The sequence below is a fragment of the Sciurus vulgaris genome (assembly GCF_902686455.1).
Source record: "Sciurus vulgaris genome assembly, chromosome: 4".
NCBI lineage: Eukaryota > Metazoa > Chordata > Mammalia > Rodentia > Sciuridae > Sciurus > Sciurus vulgaris.
This window is the reverse complement of record NC_136464.1, coordinates 153,927,822-153,948,906: the sequence shown is the minus strand read 5'-3', so window position 1 is coordinate 153,948,906 and position 21,085 is coordinate 153,927,822. Positions and strand designations below refer to the sequence as shown.

At 40.1% G+C, this 21,085-nt stretch overlaps 1 protein-coding gene across 6 annotated transcripts in view; it reads right to left on the bottom strand.

The window, feature by feature from the left end:
• Nucleotides 1–370: 370 nt before the first annotated feature.
• Nucleotides 371–21,085, bottom strand: part of SMAD9 (SMAD family member 9) — a 72,789-nt gene continuing 52,074 nt past the window's right edge. For 5 of the 6 annotated variants that reach the window (XM_079137391.1, XM_079137395.1, XM_079137393.1 and 2 more), the window contains 3 exons: nt 16,757–16,978; nt 7,656–7,912; nt 371–4,722 (listed from right to left, as the gene is read on the bottom strand). In XM_079137391.1, coding sequence (XP_078993517.1) covers nt 4,579–4,722; nt 7,656–7,912; nt 16,757–16,978 — 623 coding nt within the window. In that variant the 3' untranslated portion in view covers nt 371–4,578. The remainder of the gene's footprint in view (nt 4,723–7,655; nt 7,913–16,756; nt 16,979–21,085) is intronic. The other variant, XM_079137396.1, reaches the window with a different exon arrangement.

Genomic DNA, 21,085 nt, shown 5'->3' with positions numbered 1-21,085 from the left:
CCAAAGTATGCCGTGCTGCTAAACTAGGATGTTTTTTTAAGATTAGGTGTATTAAATGCATTTTTCACTTACAATAATTTCAATTTACCAAGGGGTTATTTAGATGTAACTCCATCAGAAGTTGAGCAGCATCTGTATATCATCTCTAAAATTTCTACAAAATGTATTCAAGATTTTATACTTAATACCAGTAATCCCAAAATGCTTAATTCAGAATCACCACCTAATTTCTAGACAGCACTGTGAATTTTTTAAATATCCTATTTTCAAAATAGGACAGTTTGAGATTAATTGTTTTAGGAAGGTATAGGTCTACATGCAGTGAAACCTGATATGAGGTCTGTAGGAAAAATGAGCCAAAAGACATATTGGGTACAGTATTCTTTATTATAAACAATCAGATGACAATATAAGTATGCATTTGAAGGACAATCAAAGCCAAGTTCATTATAATCAAAAGCACTGCTCCACTCACATAGAGACAGTTTCTTTTTTTGTTGGTGTGTTTTACATTCATTTGAACTTATCTTTAACATGTGCCAGGATCACCTAACCTGATACACCTGTCATACAGTTCAGCTGTTAAATCTTAACAGGAAAGACAATTTGGAATGCATGTTATATTTTGATTATTTATTTATTGGATATATATACCAAATATTTGGGACACAAAGGAGCTTAATGTCTACCAAGTAATATTTCTAAGAGGCATTTGTCACTGTTGTTGTTTGCTGTTGTGGGAATATTCATATCCACAAGAGACAATATAAAGGGATCCTAAATGCTAGCAGTTGGTCAACTTTTCCTGATTAATTCTGAGTATAAAAAAAAAAAAATAACATATAAAGTGTATGTGTTAAAAGTGACATCTTTTGGTTCCAAAGCACTGGTAGCTACTAACATATCATCTAGCTAAAACAAACTTTTCACATTTCATTTATTAAAATATTTTTTTAGTTGTAGATGGACACAATACCTTTATTTTATTTATTTATATGTGGTGCTGAGGACCGAACCCAGTGCCTCACACATGCTAGGCAAGTGCTCTACCCCTGAGCCCTAGCCCCGGCCCTCACATATCATTTTTTTAATAGACAAAACAAAAAAGTACTGGCTTTCTTGTGAGCAGGCCTAGATGTTACTGTTCTCTGTCTCATGAGCCTTGTCTATTGCAACTTGAAACGTGATTGTGGTGATGATGTACTTAAAGGCCTCCCTGTCCACTCTTTCATTATCCTATAAAAGAATGATATTCAATTTTTTGGCTTTTCTACCTCACCGAATGAATGCCAAATGGACCACAGAAGTCTGAAATTAAATACTAGATTACAATATTTGAGAACTCTTAGCAAAAGAAGAAAAAGTTGTAAATGTGACTGTTACAATGACCAGAGGGTTTACTTATCAATTCTCAATTATGAGTTTTACGGGTATCCTAATAAAACCTTTTAGTCTATGACCATACTACCCTGAAAACACCTAATCTTGATAATAAAGGCTTTGAGTGTGACATGATGAGTAATATGTGCCAATTTCATAATTTATTTTTCACAGCAAAAGTTCAGGTGCACTACAATAACCTGTCCTAGTTTCCCAAAGTTGCATGGAAATGTTAGTATTTTTGTTCTTGTAAATGTCATTTATAAGCCACGACTGCTGATTAATTCTGTAAAGACATAGCTTACAAAAGGATGAGTTTGACAACTTGTGGGGAGATCAAGAAAACTGTGTTTGATCTCCACAACAAAAGCTATGTGTTCTTGATGTTTCCCCCACAGACTGTACTAACATGGGACCATCCTAATTATTGACTTCTCCAAGAAAAGGGGAAATGGGGCAATTATTAGAAAATGGGGAGGCAAGTGTAAGAAAAATAAAAACTTTTGAGACATGGAAGAAAAGTAGCATTTATCCAAGGAATTCATTACCTGATTGCTCAGAAGAAAAGGAAAATAAAATTTCAAAATACAGATAATTAAGAAATCAATGGTAAATTTATGATTACATAAATGGTATGGCTTTACCCCATGTACAAACAGAGAAACAACATGTATCCCATTTGTTTACAATAAAAAAAAAAGAATGAAGGAGAAACTTCATTCTTTTTTTGGTGGTGCTGGGGATTGAACCCAGGGCCTCGTATGTACAAGGCAAGCATTCTACCAACTGAGCCATGTCCCAAGGCCAAATGAGAAACATTAAAAAAAAAAAAAAAAGAAGTATAGGAAAGAATGTTTCTCTGGGTTAGAGCAATAATTATCTGACAACAAGGCAATAAGTCATCCCTTAACGATAGCCAGGGTGTGGCAGAGAATGCTGGACTTTCAAATAGGAAAGCTCAATCCCTCTAACAGAGGGAACATCTTCTGACTGATTGCCTAACTAACTGAATTCACACATGATGCTGTTATGTCCTCCTCACTTTGAGCCCCAAATTTAACTCAGGTTCCAACCTAAATACAAAACTCGCTAACTAGAAGAATACAGACCCAGTATGTCATAGAACTGGTGAGTCTAATAAGTGTAAGTGTATATCCTGCCGTATTCAGTTATCATACGAGGTTTTTTAGGTATCCAATGCAACCTTTAGCTTACCATGTTGCCATTACAGAATGGTTTTATGGGGAGGATGGACTAGATGAGCTCATCTGTGTTTGCCATATCAAAAAGAAGATGGAGGTTGGAAGAGGAACAGGAGGAGGAGAAACCAATTTGGAGATTCACACAAAAGAGAAATTTTTAGGATTAGTATTTCAGGCGTTAAAAAAAAAAAATCAATGACACTTTTTTCAAGCAAAAGGAAACTGGCATATTTTTGTTCTAAAAATTCTGAACCATGAAAATGTCTATATAAACAACTTTTCTATTAGACTCTCTGCTCCACGAGGGTTGGGACTGCCTTGTCTGCCTTTGATTCCACAGTACCTGACATTGTACCTGGCACATACAGGTGAACAATACAGAGTTGATGAATCAATAAACTATGGTTTTCTAAACACTAAGTGGGCCACCTAGTTTTAATGCAAAATGGAATAATTACTTTCTATTATATATATGGAAGTTTCTATTAGATAACACTAGTCATTATAAGAGGTGACATTAGCAGCTCACTCATATATCTTTTTCACATGATCATTTCTACCTCAAATACAATTTAATGAGAAACAGCTACATGTGCACTAATGCTAGATAAAATGCATAAATGAAACAATCTGCTGGATTATTGAAGTACTGTCTGTTACAAGCAAAACTTCCATGTTAAATTACACATTTTTAAGAGGATGTGAAATATTTTTCCAAGCAATGTGGTGGTGTGTGGATAGCAAGTACCTAAGAATTTCAGGAATTTCCCTTTATCATCCTAGAACATGTTTTTTAATATTATGTATATTTTAAAAGATGTCCTGCTATTCAGTACCACCATTCTCCCAAAATTATATGAGCTTATATGAAATTACTCTTACTTATGAAGTTATTTCCAGGTAGGAAACTAGCTTTAGAAGAGGCTACCAGATTTAACCAGTTGATAATTTAGTCAATACAGGCACAAAGGTAATTAATTCATAAACTTCATCCAACATCGTGTCTAGATTCCCTCAGAGTCGTTATTATTATTTCAATAATCTGTAAATAGTTAATATCTGCCAACAGGCAGGAAAATGTGGCAGAAGAGGTTCCCTGAAGTAGAAGCTTTAATGTGGGAATGTGAGTAAACGTTATGATTCCCTGTTCAACCCTTTAGTGTTACTGCTTCTCTGCATGGGAGTTAAACATGGCGGCATCGCCCACTGCAACAGACTCAGAAGTCAAACCAGACTTCTGAGTCTGGAAGACCAGAACCTGATTTCCAACATGAAAAACAGGAGCCTCCCTGGGTGGTTCTGGACATACCTTATAACTTGGGATTATAGTGCATTCTGTGCTACTTTCATGTTTGTTTTCCCTTACTGGACTCTTTGTTTTTAGAGTGCTAGGTTGAGGCAACATGACTCCCAGCTTCACACTTTTTCTCTTTTCCAATCATGGTTTATATTTATTTAAAATGTACCATTGATACCAGCACAGAAGTCCAGCAGAAATAAAGGATCTGTGGCTTACCTCACATAACTCCTATACAAACTTGATTATTTTTCCCTTGCCAATAGCACTACAAGTGAGATAATTTAAACCATATGGGTTTGATCACTCGGTTTTGTCTAAAAGTGTTGTTTGCTCTATAGCTACCAAAACCTGACTTTGGCCACATGAAGTGTTTCTGTTAGGTCTTATGACATGCTGACTCGAGCTGCCTGGGCTCCATCAACACCCTTCACATGTGGCTGACGCTGCTGCCTTTCACTTGCTTCTCCCACAAAAGCAGCAGCACAGGACTGAAAAGCCTGCTTTTCTAATCACACCCTACTGGCCCCAGGTTAACTAGGTAGCACGAAACAAGTGGTGATAAAAAATATGAATAGTGTATATTATATGTATTTACACGTGTATTTAGAAACTTGGGTTAGCTGCAAGTCTAAAATGATCTAAGCCACTGCCTGCAATAGCATCTATTCTAGAGAAATGAAACTTAAGACATAACTGTTAAGACACTGAAGAAATGGGGTTATGCGGGGATCCCATCTGAGTCAGAACCTTGTCCAACCACTGCAGTGGTCCATGAAGGTGAATCTCAATCCAGCAGGGGGTGCTCGTGACATCCTGGCGATGATACTCAGCTCCCCAACCCTGAAAAGCAAGAACAGAGCCCGAGTGATTGTGTCAGCCTCCAAAGCCTCCAGGCAGAGTACAGAGTTCCTGGCAGACCTCACACACTGGGCAGCTCCTGACAAGAGAGGGAGAGGGCGCTGCACCATCCTGTAAGGACAGACAACTGCATCCATCAGATACCAGAGGAGTCTGGATCGGTGCTCTCCCTCTGGGTTCACACGACTCCATGCCACCCTAGAGGTCTGGGCTCCAGCCCAACACCTGGAAAATGCTGGCAAGTCATTTCTCCTCCCTTCAGGGAAGAAACTCCACCTTACGTTAATTCACGCTGTGCATTCTGCACAGAATGGTTACTCCTTACAGGTCACTAATTAGATCTTAAAACTGTGAAGAGAACTGGAGGGCCTCTTGACTTTCAGGGTTGATATCAAAGCTTGCATATCTATTAGTATATTTTACACATTAATAGAAAGTTATTTTTAAAAACAAAGGTAGATCAAGTCAAACTTATTAGTTTTGTTACTGGGAACAGTGAATCTCTTCTTGGTAGTTATTTAAAAATGAGATTTGACCATGCCTGTTCGCATTTTACATTCGTGACCACGATTCTAAAGTGGCCCTCTACTGCCACCTGGCACCACATTCCCCAGTCTCGCTTCCCCTTCTAGCTTATTGCTTCACCCTGGCTCCACTCCCAAAAGCCTGCTCCCCTGTCTGCACTTGCAGCTTATGATCTTTTTTTTTCTTATTTTCATGAGAAAAATGAATCTATCAGAAATGAGAATGTCCACCCACTTAACATGGCCTTTCTATGTCTTACCACAGATAAATCATCTGTATTTCCAAATAAGTCCATCCTTTTACACATTAGATTCACTAATCCACTTATGCATTATTAAGACTTTTGGTCGTACTATTACTTTGCTGGTTGGCCTTTCTCAGTTTCTTTTACTGGCTATTTAAAAATCTCTTATCCCTCGCCTTCTAAGTATCTGGGCTCAGTCCTAGACCCACCGTCTTCTCAGTTTAAACTCAAATCTCATCCAGACTTATGGAGTTATATACTATCCATATGTAGGAAATTCCCAAGTTTACATCCCCAGATGCAACTCCTGTCCCCAAAGAGATTCTTACCTCTAACTCCCTACTCAACATCTCCACTTGGAACATGTGACAGGCACCTCAAAGCTGCTGTTACCAAACTGAACTTACCTCCAAGCCTGACTCGCCTGCATCTTCTCCATCTTGGTTAAAGGCAACATTTCATCTTCCTACTTCTCTTTCCTCACACCTACCTCAAATCTGCCTTCACAACTGGACATCCTTCCACTGCTCGTAACTTCTTCTGGAGTTCTCCTGGCAGGAGCACCCATCTCTTACCTGAATATCACAACAGCCTTCTCGCTTCTCCATTTCCTACATTAATACCTATTATCCACGCAGCAGCAGAGTGATCCTCAAAAACGTTAGTCAGACCACGGAACCCTTCTGTTTAAATCTCTGCAAGGCCTGGTCACCTCTTCACAAATAAATGCCAAACTCCTTGTGGTGGCTAATGAAGGTTTGCTCTGATCTCCTCCCACCACACTCAGTTGGCTGCAGGCACACTGGCCTGCTTGTTTCTCCAAATTTCCAGGCATACTCTTGGAGTTAGAATTTTGTGCTTGTGCTTGCTTATTCCACTGAGTCCTATGACCAACTCCACCATCTTCAAGTCTCTGCTGAAACGTCTTCTGTGGCTGAGGTTCCCATCACTTGAGGCCTCCCCAGACCTCAGCACCCAATTCCCTTTACCTGTCTCTACATGTTCTTATTCCATTCACCTTTATTATGGCTGTTGTTTATTGCCTCTCTCCCTCCTAGCATATTGGTTCCATGAGGCAGAGATCTGCAAGTAACCATCAAGGTATCCCAATGCTTACAACAGTGCTGGGCCTGGCACATGGCAGGTGCTCAGTAGGTATTTGTTAATTGAATGAATAAAGGAGTCCAGGGTCAGCAGACATCAGAGCTGAATAAGACCTTAGAGATGATCTGATCCATCACGCCCACAGCATTTAGTGATCTATAATTTTTAAACTAATCATCTATAATTATATTCACCAGATATTTTTAAAGTCACTGTAATACTAGCAAGTTTGTTTTTTTGTGTTTTTGTCTAGCTTTACAAATTTAAAGTTGCATATCTGAAAAATACATCCAGTTGATCTGAGATGAAATCAGACTTCTACGAGATGTTGGCATTCCGTCCTCATTTTAAAAATAGACCTGGATAAAATAACTAGAGTTGGAATGATGGTTCATTAACAGCAATTCAATGCCCTCTGCTGGCTCTAAAGTAACAGAGCATTTGAAAAGATTTCTAGCTATGTGTTAATTACTTTACATGCAAAAATGCTCTCAACAGTGAATGTGAATAAAGCTGCTTTGTCATCATGAAAGAGAAATGGTTTCCAGAAATCACTTTTTGAAATTGTAAATTATGTATTCTTGATATTTATTTTTAATACAGTTGCTAAAATTATTAAAAAAAAAAATAAGAATTTGTAGAAAAATAGAACAATTTTTTTGTCCTGGTAACTTTAAAGGGCTATGAAAATTTACTCTGAGGGCTGGTGAAGTAACTCGGTGCTAAAGCACTTAGTCCCATAAAATACCATTATTGTCGCCTTATTTTCTTCATTTAAAAAAAAAAAATCAGACAGCTCCTTTAATTTGTTTTCCTCCTAAAGTAACATGCTTAGGAACTTTCACAAAATTGCTAAACAAGACAAATCCTGTTCATAGAGAGCTCTTCTTAAAAACTCTTAACAGAATTCAAGAAAAAAAAAAAAAAGATTCTTATCTACCTGAACTGACTGTACTACTGCCACATCCACCAAAGACCAAAGAATGCTTCCAAATTTTGTGTTGTTTCTCATTTTTATAATCCAAAAGCAATTACTCCTTACCTTAACAAAACTCATCCGTATAGTGCACATCTTAGTTAACTCATAAACAACTTCAAAGCCATGGTGAACCGACTGGGCAAGCAGCTGAGCAAAGAGCTGGTTGTTGAAGACCTTGAGGCTGCACCCACTGGGGATCTTGCAGACGGTGGCTGGGTGGAAGCCATGCTGATAGTTGCAGTTCCTGCTCTGCACAAAGATGCTGCTGTCGCTCACACACTCGGCATACACCTCTCCCCCGACGTAGTACAAGTGCACGCCTGTGGACACAAACACAGCACCCTGCCAACACTGTTCCCTTCTCAGTGACTCTTACCAGCTGGAGAGATGGGACTTTTCCATCAGGTGAATTTTCACATCTCCAATCACAGATGTCTGAGTTAGGCGTGTGACCCAAATCCCCACTTGTTTTCATTATAATTTTTTTTACTTTTAAAAAGTAATTAATTAGGAGTATTTTCAGCTGTCATAATTTTTGTCATTTTCACAAGTCCATTTAAAAATGCAGTCCTTGGCTGAATAGAGTGAACATGCCTGTAATCCCAGAAACCTAAGAGGCTGAGACAGAAGGATTCCAAGTTCAAGACCAGCCTGGGCAACTTAGCAAGACCCTGTCTCAAAATGTTTAAAAAAAGTTAATAAAAGGGGCTGGGGGTATAACTCAGTAGCAGAACACCCCTGGGTTCAGCATCCAGTACCTCCCCCATGTCAACTGTTACTCCCAAGGAACAACTAACTACTCCAGTAGGCTTTCATATATTATTACTTCTGTTACTCTCTCAATCTCAGGCTTATTTATTCCAAAATAAGGTTTCATAATATTAGAAACAAAATAAATACATCATAAAAAATATAATCCTTCATGTACATATGTCAACAAAAAATTTAATTTAAATGACAGTTAATATCACAAAAATGTTACTTAAGCACACACACTAAACCCACTCCAGGGGAAACAATAAATGAATTTTAAAGTTTATTTTACTAACAGCTATAAATCTGTTTCTCCTACTAGATTCTTCAAAGCGATCTATCTCATTTAAAAGGTGTACCACCCACTATTACAGTCAGGTCATACAATGTCTATTTGACTTGTGAACAGTGACGTTCCCAACACTATCAGACATAGTATATAAAAACTTATGAGTGAATGTAGCTCATACCACTTTACCTAACATTATTGGGGCTATCATTCAAAAGAGCACCCCCAAGAAAGGGCTGATCATGTGAATTTTTATTCCAGGCTAAATTTTAGTCAATTCTTTCTCTCCTCAAGTCAGGGTTTGAGATTAAATATAAAATTACAGCAAGGGGCTGGGGTTGGATAAAATGAAAGACATTATAGTCTAGTGAATATTAAATACAAGAATGATTTTTCTCCCATTTTAATGGAGGAAAAACTCTAGCACCAGATGTCAGCATAACCACCATGCAGTTAAGAGGAACTTGTTGAAGTGATCCAGAATATACCTGTTATATGCTGGTTTCCTCAAAAAGAAAATACAAAACTTTTAAAGATTAGAGCTTATAGGTGCCCCCGCTCACCACCAGGGCTTCTCATACCCCAAGTTTGGGAAACTCTACCGATAGAGCTGCTCAGTTTGTCAGAGTGAAAGAAGCACTGGAGGTAATTTTGCATTCTGTGTGACTAACTCCCGACATACTTCGTTCTTTTTCCCTGTCTTCTTTCCCTTGATAGGATTTTGCCTAAGTCCACAGAAGAGAGAAGCCTGGGCAGGTGGGTAGTAGAGAATAATAACTTCTAGTATATATTCCAACCACATTGCTCAGAAGAAACCGACCCAGAGTCCCACAGATAAAGCAGAGCTCTGGGTCTCAGGCCACTGTTACTTTGTCACTGCCTATGTCAGACTGGCTCCACCTTCTCTTTCCTCAGCCTTCCTCTCCCTTTTCTTTCTTTTCTCCATTATTCATTTTCCTGATGGCCTGACACTCACGACGCAGGCAGACAAGGAGAGGAAGCAGAACAGCCCCACTGAGTTGGAAGAGATGACTTGACTGGACCATAGTGAGGCCATGACAGCAGGGCCTCCCTTAGCCACTCTCGGGGGGAAGCCTGCCTCTTAGGCAGGGGTTGGGTAGGCGAGGGGGCCTAAAAGAGGGAAAGCAGGTGAAGTAAGCCAGAGTGAGGCTCCTAAGCCTTTAGTATGCATTTGAACTGAATGACCTTCAAATATATAATCCTCCTGGAACCTATTAAGTAGAATAGATAAGATTTTTGTTATCTGACCCTGGTCTTTATTTAGGGGTTGGTTTTCAATCCTGTTAAAGGCTTATCTGCAACCACAGTACAAGTTGGCAGAGAAAGAAAAGCAGAGGAGAGCCTGGGCTGATGGCTGGGTAGGGGCCCAGCATCCTGAGAGAGGAGTAGTAGAGCCAAGGGGAAGAATGTGAAGACCGCTGTGTTTAGCAGGAGAGGTCCAAATCCAGCCCGCTGTGGAGGAGGTCAGCTTTTAGAAAGAGGGCATCATCAATACAAGAGTCCAGTAGACGATCCCTGGGCAGGGGTATAGCTCAGCCTCAGCAGTAGAGAACTTGCCTAACATGTGGGAGACCCTAGATTGCATCGCCAGCACCGCACACAACAAAATCAAAACAAAAAAGCCAGATAGCTCACTGACTCAATAAGTCTTAAGTTAGTAAGTTCCAGGTGAAATGGACACTTTCTCGCTTTGGGAACCACAGATAAGGAGCTTAGATTATGTTACAGATCAGTCTACAAAATTGAACAGGCTGGATTTTAAAGCATGGGATATTTGATAACAATTTTCAGACAAGAATCTCATAGAACTCATTATTCCGCTCTGTTCATGAATACTAGCAGGTGGTCTCATATGTTTTTATCTCTCTGTCAGAACTGCACCTCACTGAATGTTATTATTTGTGAACTGTCCACTTTTTGGACATTTCTTTAGGCCAGTTCAGTAAATAATGAACATGTGCAGGTTTCATTGCAGCTACATCTACCAGTTCTTTATGAAATCATACCTATTCTCATAGCAATAAAATATGCCACTAAAGTGTTATTATAACAGAAATTTTAGATAAAGCAATGTAAACAAAACTATTGTTAATATAATCCTATAACATGTTCTAACTTCTAGCAATAAGGAATAAGAAAGTACTACCTGCTATTGTTGTACGTGTGCCTGCACAAATACATAACAACAAACCCCACTATTATATATAATTGTAATCCACCAATAAAAAAATTCTGGAGAAAAAAAAAAAGAGGTTACAAGAGAACCCAGGCAATGTGGTCCCAAGGCAACCTCTGTTCACACTTGGGCTGCGTCTTTCTTTATCTAAACTTTTCATTTGTGTGAGACTGCCACCCACTTTTTATGAGACCAGTGAGTCTTGAGTCTTGAGTCTTGTGTGGTGACACCTTGGGATTGATTTAGGTCTGTGCAGTCAAAATGCAAGTGTGTCCCTTTAATCTTGTTCTATTGTCTCAAAGTAGAGGCACAAGGAGGGAAGACTGGAAGGAGAGAAAATGCCACCAGAGGGAGGCTGGGAGAGTACCCAATGCCCTGGAATCTACTCAGAGTTAGGGGAGGCAGTCAGGAAAGTGTAGGTATGCATGCAGATCTTCTGACCGGGAAGGAAGGTAAATGCCACCCCCTACTAGAGAACTCAGCCTCTCCACTCTGCTAAGAGCAAAACCTCAATGTACCGTTCCCATTTTGATCTGGAATGTCCCCAAAAGCAGTAATACTGCAATGTTCAGAGGTGAAAAGCTTGGCTTAGGAGAGCTATAACTTCAGCAGTGGATTAATCCATTTAATGAAGTAATAAGTTGAATGGTCTACTGTCTACCAACTGTAGGCAGGTAGGGTATAGTGCTGGAGGAAGTAGGTCACTAGGGGCATGCCCTGGGGGACTATATCTGTTCCTGGTCCCCTCCCTCCTCTCTGGCTGTCATGAGCTCAGCAGCTTTCCTCTGCTGGGGCCTTGCTCCATGACATTCTGCACCATCTCAGGCCCAGAGCACTTGAGTCAGCTCACCATAGACTGAACCTCTGAAACTTGGTGCCAAAAATAAACCCTCCTCTAAGTTGCTCTTGTCAGTCTTTGAATCACAGCAACAAAAAGCTGACTAACAAACTAACACAACTTAATGCCTCCCTAGAGGTTACTCGATCTTGCCTTTGCCTTCTGTTCTGTACAGATCTTTTAAAACCTGGCTGGTAATCAGGATCATCTGGAGCTTAAAGAAAGTACGTACTTCTGGGTGTGAATAATTGTAGTTCTTTAAATTTCTTATAAAGTGAGATACATACTGAAATAGGTGAACAAAGGAATACAAAGTCTGAAATTTGCTTTAAAACACGCTAGCAAGGACTGGGCCTATAGCTGAGTCCGTGTGAGGCCCTGGATTCAATTTAGCATCACAAAAATAAATAAATAGATGTAAAATACTCTATCCAAAACAGTCTGGAGGGTAGATGTAAAAGGAGGGCACAGAATGTCAATCTTATTGGCACTAGAGATGACATGAAGACTCGTTACACTACTCTCTCTACTTTTGTGTATATTTGAAGTGTTCTACAACAATGTATGATCAAGAAAATAAATATCCAGATTTCCAAATCCACACCCAGAGCCTAGGTCAGAGGACGAGCTAGGCCTTCCATAGGACCGTTCCTAGAGTTGTGCACTGCACTCCAGGGCCTGCCTCATTGTCTTCCAAACTTGGTATAATTACTATAATACTTTTTCAGTAGAGGACAGTGATTTCTTTTGAGGAAGGGGCAACTTTTCCTAATTTGCATAATCACTTCTGGACTGTAGGAAGTCTGTATTTGAAGACTAAGTCTCTGTGGACAATGGTGACCAAGCAGGTTTGGGCCCAACTGCACTATGCTGAATGTCCCCTCACTGCCAGTCACACACTGGGCCACCAGGCTTGGGCTGGGCTGGGCTGCACTCTCTCACTACTGTGGTAGTGTCCCCAGTGCACCCTTACACCCCATGTACCCCATCCTCACAGGAGCAAGAAACCCACTTAGAAAATACAAACATGGAAAATTAAAGTCCGCCACAGACCCACAGCCCAGAAATGATTACAGCTCATATCTGTTATGTATCTTTGTCTTCTGTGAAGTACGTTTGAAAAATTGGGATCATCCTTTACGTGATGTTTTAAAACTCTATTTTTCATCTAGTAATATATTATGAACTTTTTTCCAGGATACAGGATATTCTTCAACATCAAGTTTAATGGCTGTAATAGTATGACATTCTATGTTAAAACTTTTTTTAGGATTTGCTTTTTAAAGTTGAGAAGCCATATCCACGCTTGAAAGCAGAATGGAAGGGTTATTTTGAGACAGGGAAACTAAGTCCTTGGAAAAAGAAGCAAATAAAATAACACCCGAAAGGGCAAGTCCTCCTTCCGAGGAACTGACACAGCAGACACTTGCGTCAGGATGACTGCTTTCACGAACAGGAAGAATTACTAGAATTCCACAGAACTTAAAACACGACAGAAAATTAACATTCATAAAAAGGTGAAAAACTGGACTGGGTTTGTGGCTTAGCAGCAGAGCAGTTGTCCAGTATGTGTAAGGCACTGGATTCCATTCTCAGCACCACATTTAAATAAATTTTAAAAAGTAAAGATGCACTGCCAACTAAAAAAATAAAAATAAAAAGTAAAAAAGGCGAAAAACAAATTCCAAAAACAATTCAATGATTTAGGATATGTGATAATTTTTTGCAGGGTGATCTTGGTTTACCTCAGCAAATTCAATAGCTGGGGTAATGATTCAGGAATTATCAAAATGATGTACGTTTTTTCCCACGTAGGGAAGAAAAGATATCAGGCAGGTGGAATGCCACACGTCTACACATGCAGAAGGGAAGCAAGCCTGTCCCTTCAAAGTGTCACCTAGGGAAGTGAGGTAATCAATAAGGGTAGCCGTCATCAGTACTATCATCATTTTATTATTTAGCAAAGCATTCAAGTGTGTTGCTTAGTTTTCAAAGAATGTGGACAGACCCCAGATTAGAATTCAGCGTTTCAGACTCTTGGAGGTATTGCTCTGCTATTTAACAGGTGGCTCTGGTGTGCTAGTGCTAACTTGTTAGTAGCTACCTAAAACATTTTGCAAGAGTCAGAAGAATGGGTTCAATTCCCTTTGCACCAGGTAACTACTGCATGGCTGCAAACACATGCTTCCTACTGGCCCCACTGCCTCATGGTGTGTCCCACTGGATGGGAAGCAGGGTGAGAAGGCCTGGGAAGTCCAGCACAAACATCCTCACCAGAGGGCACACAACCTGCAAGCACCCGCTGCCACCCAGGAAACAACACTAATTTCTTTTTTGGAGGGCCTGCCAGCTTGGCTAATTTTAAGGAACAAAGAACACAAAATAAAGTGACCTCAAAGCTAATCAGTAATTCTCAAGAGGAGAAATGGTTCATCAGTAACCATAATGGACAGAATTTTTTCTGTAGCTATCTTCCACCTTTACCCTCTCCCCAGTCCAATCTCAATACAGCAGCCAGGTTATTCATTTATCTATTCATGCATGAACACAAGCATGCTTGCAATGCTGGGGATCAAACTTGAGGCCTCAGGCATGCTAGGCAAGCGCTCTACCACTGAGCTACACTCTCAGTCCAGAGGATCCTTTTAAAGTACAAATTTATATCCTATGAACTCTTGGCCTACACCTATCTTCCCATTTCACACTCTGTCATGTCTTCCCCTGCTCAGTTTTTCTCTATTTGACATACTATATAGATCACCTCTTGACTTTCTTTCCCTAGCTGCACGTAATCCAGGAAGGCAAATGGTTTTGTCCTTTCTTCTGCCCTCCCCTTGTGTCCAGTTTGGCTGAGAACAGGTGCTCAGTATGTGTCTGTGAGATGAATGCATACCTCTGAAATTTGCATCTCTATTGCTTCTCTGCAGAGCAAGTTCACTTTCTTGCTAACTTACCAGTTCATTACACACTTGGGCTGGTGCCCCAGGAAGCCAAGCTGCTCAAAGGAGAATAATCTCAGCAGGACCTGAGAGGTGATCTCACAGGAGATCAATGGCCCTTGATTTAAAATATCCCATGCCAAAACATTTTGCTGCCATGCTTTATGGCATGCCTCATAGCAACTCTAAAAAAGATTTTTTTTTTTTCATATTAGAGTAATTCCTAAGCAGATTTCTGAGCATATTGTGACTTTGCCTTGGAGACCAACAAAAGTGGAGAGCCCATCCTCCAGTTAGGAGACATCAACAGGAGCCGGGTGGCCTGGCTTTTAGACTAGGTTGCATCCTGGCTCTTGCTCTTATAGATTAGCTCTCAGTCAGCAACACAAGCACCTGCTCTCCTCCTCCTCATCAATAACACCTTGAACAAGCTCCTTGCAGAAAGCTTCCCAGAGAGTACTGAAAACTCCTTTAATATTTTAATTTTATATTTGTGTTCACTAGCACCAGGAGAAGTCTACTACAGAGACCAATCTGCAAGGCCCTCAGCAAACAGCTCCACAGCACTATGTGTTAATATTTTATCTTAAGATTTTACTGAAGATTCTCTTATAAAAATCATTTTAAAACAGAGTCACACCTGAAAAACTTGTTTAGGAATTCAGTCAAATAGAATTATTTCTTCTTTAAAGTAAGCTGTTTTCCCCTTTGGGATTAGAACTATGTGGAGATTGAGTTTCCTCTTTCTGTACTCCCTGTCAGACAACCAATCACAAAAGTCACAGGCACAGTCACAATGCTCATTCACATGGATGACACACAGTCATCCCTCAGTGTCCGTCAGGGATTGGTTCCAGGACCCACTGCAGGTACGAATCTCTGAGGGTGCTCAGGTTCCTTATATAAAATGGTGTAGTATTTGTATAGAATAATGCACATTTCTCCTGTATACCCTAAATTTCTAGGTGACTTAGAATACCTTAAAAAATGCAAATGATACGTTAATAGTTGTTACACTGCATTGTTTAGGGCACAGTGAAAAAAGAAAAGTCTTTACATGTTCATTTCAGTACAGATGCAATTTTATTTCTGAATGTTTTGATCTAAGTTTGGTTAAATCCACAGATGTGAAAACCCAGATACAGATAGCAACTGTACTTAAATTCTCTCCTTCCCCACCTCAGTCTCTGATTTTCTATTTTCTAGTTATTATTTCACAGAAAAAGTTTTCTTGTAAGCTGCCTCAAAGATGCTATGAAAGAATCAGAATGTAAATAAACATAAAATAACTGTCTTCATTAAGCATCAACATCAATAAATGAATTCAACCTTGCAGGCTTAATAAAACAGGGGACACATAAGGATGCAAGAGAGACTTTAAAAGGCATCACCCAGTGAAATAATGAGTCTCCCTGTAAACCTTAAAGAAAAACTTGAGGCTACTTTTCTGGATGGAAAGAAAAAAGATGAAACAACTCTGAAAGTTCCTTCTCTGTGACTCCTGAGTACTATCAGGCAGACACGCCAACAATTCTAAAATAAAAGAAAGTATTTAAAGACCCTCAGCCCAGCCTTATACTCTGCTGGGATATGCTACCCTGGCTAACATGGATGAGATGGGCATCAAAGGCACACAGGTGAGAGACCAGCAAGGCCTGTGCCCTCCCACAAGCTGTCACAAGAACTGCCAGACACAGGAGAGCCCGTCACCTGTCACAGGCTTCCAAACACACTTCTTTCATATTTGTAACTACCTCACTTCTAAGTCACCACAGGTCTCTTTACCTCATATCAATAACCATCCAGTCAGATTTCCTCTCCTTCAGAAATCAACCTAGTCGGCATCTTTAGGCAATTCAAAAGTAACACGTGACACCTGCACTGAATAAGCTCATCCTCCTTTCAAATGTGTCATCTTTCTTGGGTTTGCAATACACCACCCCCAAAGGTGGCCTGCCAACTTCAAAGGTGGAGAGACCAGGACCCTGAACGCCCATGAGCTCTCTCCAGTGGTGATGCCAGAACCAGCCCACGGTTTGCTAGCCATGGGGTCTTTCCACGGGACAACACGGCCAGTTCGTGGCTGGTTTCTAGTTCCACTCTTTCAGCTCAGAAGGCTACGTCACGGCATGACATAGTTGCTCTTACCCTTTCCTATGTGTCTCCTGGTATTTTCTATTGTTGAGTTTCTGTTTACATTCGAAAGAAGTCCAAGACAGAACCTGTTCCTGTTATTTGAAGGGTCGGTGAATCCATCTATGAGCACACTTCGGGAGGAAGCCTGGAATGTCTCCCCTACTCGGTTGTTCAGTTCATAGTAGGCGACTGAGCACCAATGCTGCGGCTCCTCGTAACACACTGGTCGGAAGTCTGAAAGAAAGGAAGCCAGACAGCACTCATGACTGTCATGCCTGGGCCCCAAAGCCCATGATTCCACCAGGAAATGGAGATGAATACTTTCAACCAGAGGGTTGGCTGTAAGACTAGCAAGGCTGCTTTGCAATCTTTTAAACCTGTTTAATGGAACCTGGGGCTAACACACTTTTGGAGTAGAGGCTTGTTAATCTTCCATGGTTACAGCATCTGTAAATATGCTTCTTAGTCAATGATAGGAACAGGGAAAAGATGATATGAACAGATGTAGAAAATCATCACCCCTAAAGTAAACATAGCTCAAAGGAAGTTGGCAGGTGACCTCATCTTCATATATGAAAGATAGCATCTTATTTTACTCTTATTGAGTCAAACTGAATTCATGGGCCAAAATTTCCTAAAATTAAAAAAAAAATCATTTGAATATGATGAAAAACAAATCAAAACATTAAACAGAATTTTATTTAAGAAAGAAAGAAAAAAAATCTTCCACTTAGATGGGCTCACATTCTCCTGGGATATCTAGTTACAAATGGCATAAAAGTACTTTAAAGAAAGCTGGATCTTTCATTTGCAAAGCCATGAATGTGATGCTTTCACCCCACATGTTAATGTTGAAGCAAATGTTCCTGTAACCAACCACAGTACAGAGTTTTTCCTTTCTTTGCTATGTGCACCTTTTCTCTTCCTATTGATATTTTTTCTTGAATACATTAGTAATTCTTGCATCTAGAGTATGTTCCTATATGCACTAAAATATAAAATATAAGTTTATCTGTTTATAAAACAGATAAACTAGGATCACTATTCAATTTATAAAAGGATCTCCACTTAAGAGAGAGAGATCCTTTAAACAGTAAACTCCTTTAGACCCTTCCTACTCAAACTGTGGTTCATGGTGCAGTCATGTCTGCCTCACCTGAGATCTTGCTAGGAGTGTTGATTCTTGGACCCCACCTCAGATCTACAGAATGAAAAACTGTATCTATGTAAGACTGCTACATGGTTATGGTTTGTATGAATATTAAACCTGAGCAACTCCTCTAGCTAAATGAAAGACACCACTATAAACCTATGGCACAAATATATTCTTACAATAGAACAAAATCTCGAATTTTCTTAAGTCCCCAGTTGCATATTAACTGTTAAGAATTACAAACTTTTAAGCCACGCATGGGGATGTGTGCCTGTAGTCCCAGCTACTTGGGAGGCTGAGACAGGAGGATCACTTGAGCCCAGGAATTTCAGGCAAGCCTGGGTAACATAGTGAGATCCCGTTTCAAAATAAACAAAAACAAGACTAAAACAAAACAAACAAACAAAAACCCTCACCACCACTACCACCAATGACAATACCCTACAAACCTCTAAATGCTAGGGTAAAATTAAAAATTAGCTTACTTTAGTAACAAGGATGATAAAACATTCATTCTCAAGTCCTGAGGAATGCCAAAGTGAAAATGCAAAGCCATGCCATCTGCCTCTTAAAACACATTTTTGTTTTGTTTTGGGGTGACAGGAAACACTCCTGGAAAACAGCTACATTTAGCTGTTCACCTGTGATTTACCCCCATGAGGCACTGACAGTGCTAAAAGGCTATCAGCAGTGGCACCTACAGTGCAGCCATTCTGGGTCCCTGGGGCTTACGTGGCATGAAGGGGTGAGTGGGTCAATGACAGGAAAGCAGTGAAACAAAGGCTTTGTCAGCTGATAAGCTATGCAGACAGTCCAGTCTGTTTGGCCGTTAAACTCTTGGGCTTGGAGGGCAGTGTTACTGCTAAAGAGAGACCATGTTAATGTAACACAATGCTTCTGAAGTGGCATGTTGAGTGCCTTACCAAAGAAACTGGATATTGAGATCCCCACTGGAGGACTGCTTAGTTTTACCTCTGACTGAATGAATTAACATTGAGTTCAAATGACTTAAGGATTTTCAAATTGAGGAGCTGTTCTCTGAGCTTTCATCAACAGAACAGTCTGTTACCTGGTTTGCAAAGCACATGGTAAGCTGACTCTCCTTTGAAATTAGTTATTTTCAGTTTCCAAGTTGCCACAGATTGTACAAAGGCCAGAGGAATGAACTGTTCCTGAGGTACTTCAAGATATGCCCCCAAAACAGAAGAGTTGAAAATCAATTATAACCTTGGGCCCAGGGTACACTACTGAGCAGGGTCTTTCTCCCCTAATATCAGTCCTGATCAGACAGTGACCTTGGTTAGGCAAATGGTATAGAGTCCATAGATGGCAGCTTGTCAGGAAGTAATTCATAACACCATAAAACCTCCAAGGCAGTGGGAAAACTTGAGAAAGACCTCAGAACAACTGATTCCTTCAGTTTCCATTCCCAGTGTTAGTTCAGAAGGGCCTTGAAACACTAGTGGTGGGATCCAACAGTACATAAGATCGGATCAGTCCTTTCTTGAACTGAAGTGTCTACGCAAGTAGTTCTCACACTTGAAAAGTGTGCAAAAAATGCCAGTGGCACTTGCTAAAAATGCAGATTCCTGACCACATGCCCAGAAATTCTGATTGATTAGATCACTGGGAGTCTGTAGCCATGTACATTATCCCAGGCCCTGTCACCAATTCTAATGCAGGGGCTCAGGAGCCACTATAGGAGGCCATGGGCATGGTATTTCCTTATGACAAAATGGACAGTGACCTTAGTGAAAAAGTTATAATGAAAGCTGGCTCTTTTGCAGGTCCTGGAGTAAATCGATCTAGAAAGTTCAGATGCTGGGCGCAGAATTGTCATATGACTCAGCAATCCTAAGTCTGCATCCAAATGATTTGAAAGCAGCGTCTCAAACAGACACTTGTCTGCTAACTAAGGTTTACAGCGGAATTCTTCACAGAAGCCAAACAGAGGAAACAAGCCAAATATCTAACAGCTGATAAATGTTTTTTTTTTTAATTTGGTATATCCATATAATGGAATATTCTTCAATCACAAAAAAAGTATTGATACATGCTACAAAATGGACAAACTATGAAAACACTTCATTAGGTGAAATAAGCCAGATAACAAAAGTGCAAATATTGTATGCAACTACTTATCATCAGGACCTGGAACGGGCAAACTGGTAGGGATAGAAAGTAGGCTGGAGGTTACCAGGGCTGGGGATGGCAGGAAATGGGAAGCTATTGCTTCATAAGTAAGGCATTTCTACTTGGGGAGATAAAAAATTTGCAAATAGATAGTGGTGATGGTTGCATGACATTGTGAATGCACTGAACACCACTGAATTAGACTCGTTAAAATGACAATTTTTATAATGGGAATATTTTACCACAACTTAAAAAAAATCTAATATACTAAAAAAAAAAAAGCATTGAATTGTACACTTGAAATAAATCAATCATATGGCATCTGAATTACATCTTAATAAAACTGTGTAAAAAATTAGAGACAGAACAAATTAAACTCAAAAGTTCCTTTCACTCTTACTTATCTATGGATCTGTTATGCAGGTTGGCATTTGTGGTTAATCATTCAGGGAAGAATTGTTCTCTCTGAAATGCACAGTGCCGTGCCTTCCGTGAGAACCTAATCAGCTTCTCTGCTCCTGGCTGGGCTCTGTCCTTCATGGACGGGAAGAGGAGGAACACCATCACTTTGTTTATGTAACCAGGGTCAGAATGCAAAGTCCATACAGGAAATTCTCATAGCATAGATGTGTTATGTAAATATGCTATTTTGCAACATAATTATCCTGTCCCTTAACCATGGCTCTGCCCTCTGTTTCTGTCTTACCTCCCTCTCAATGAACTCGGCCATGTGTAGGACTTTAACCACCTGCTCCCACACTGTGAGGACTTCTGAACTTTCATCCAGCATCTCAGTCTGTCCCCCACATCAAGTCCCATAGATTCTACCTCCTCTAATTCATTGCCTCTTTCCAACCCTACACCTGTTTTAGTTCAAGTCCTTGTAGTCACTTGCCTGACACAGCCTCTCACCACCTGATTTACATGATTGTTCCCACAGACATGCTTCCTGAAGGTCAGAGGCCACAGTAATCATTATTGCACTTCTAGCCTTGGCCCAGGGCTGTACACTTAGCAGGTACACAATCATTACTGAGTCGATAAAATCTCTATCT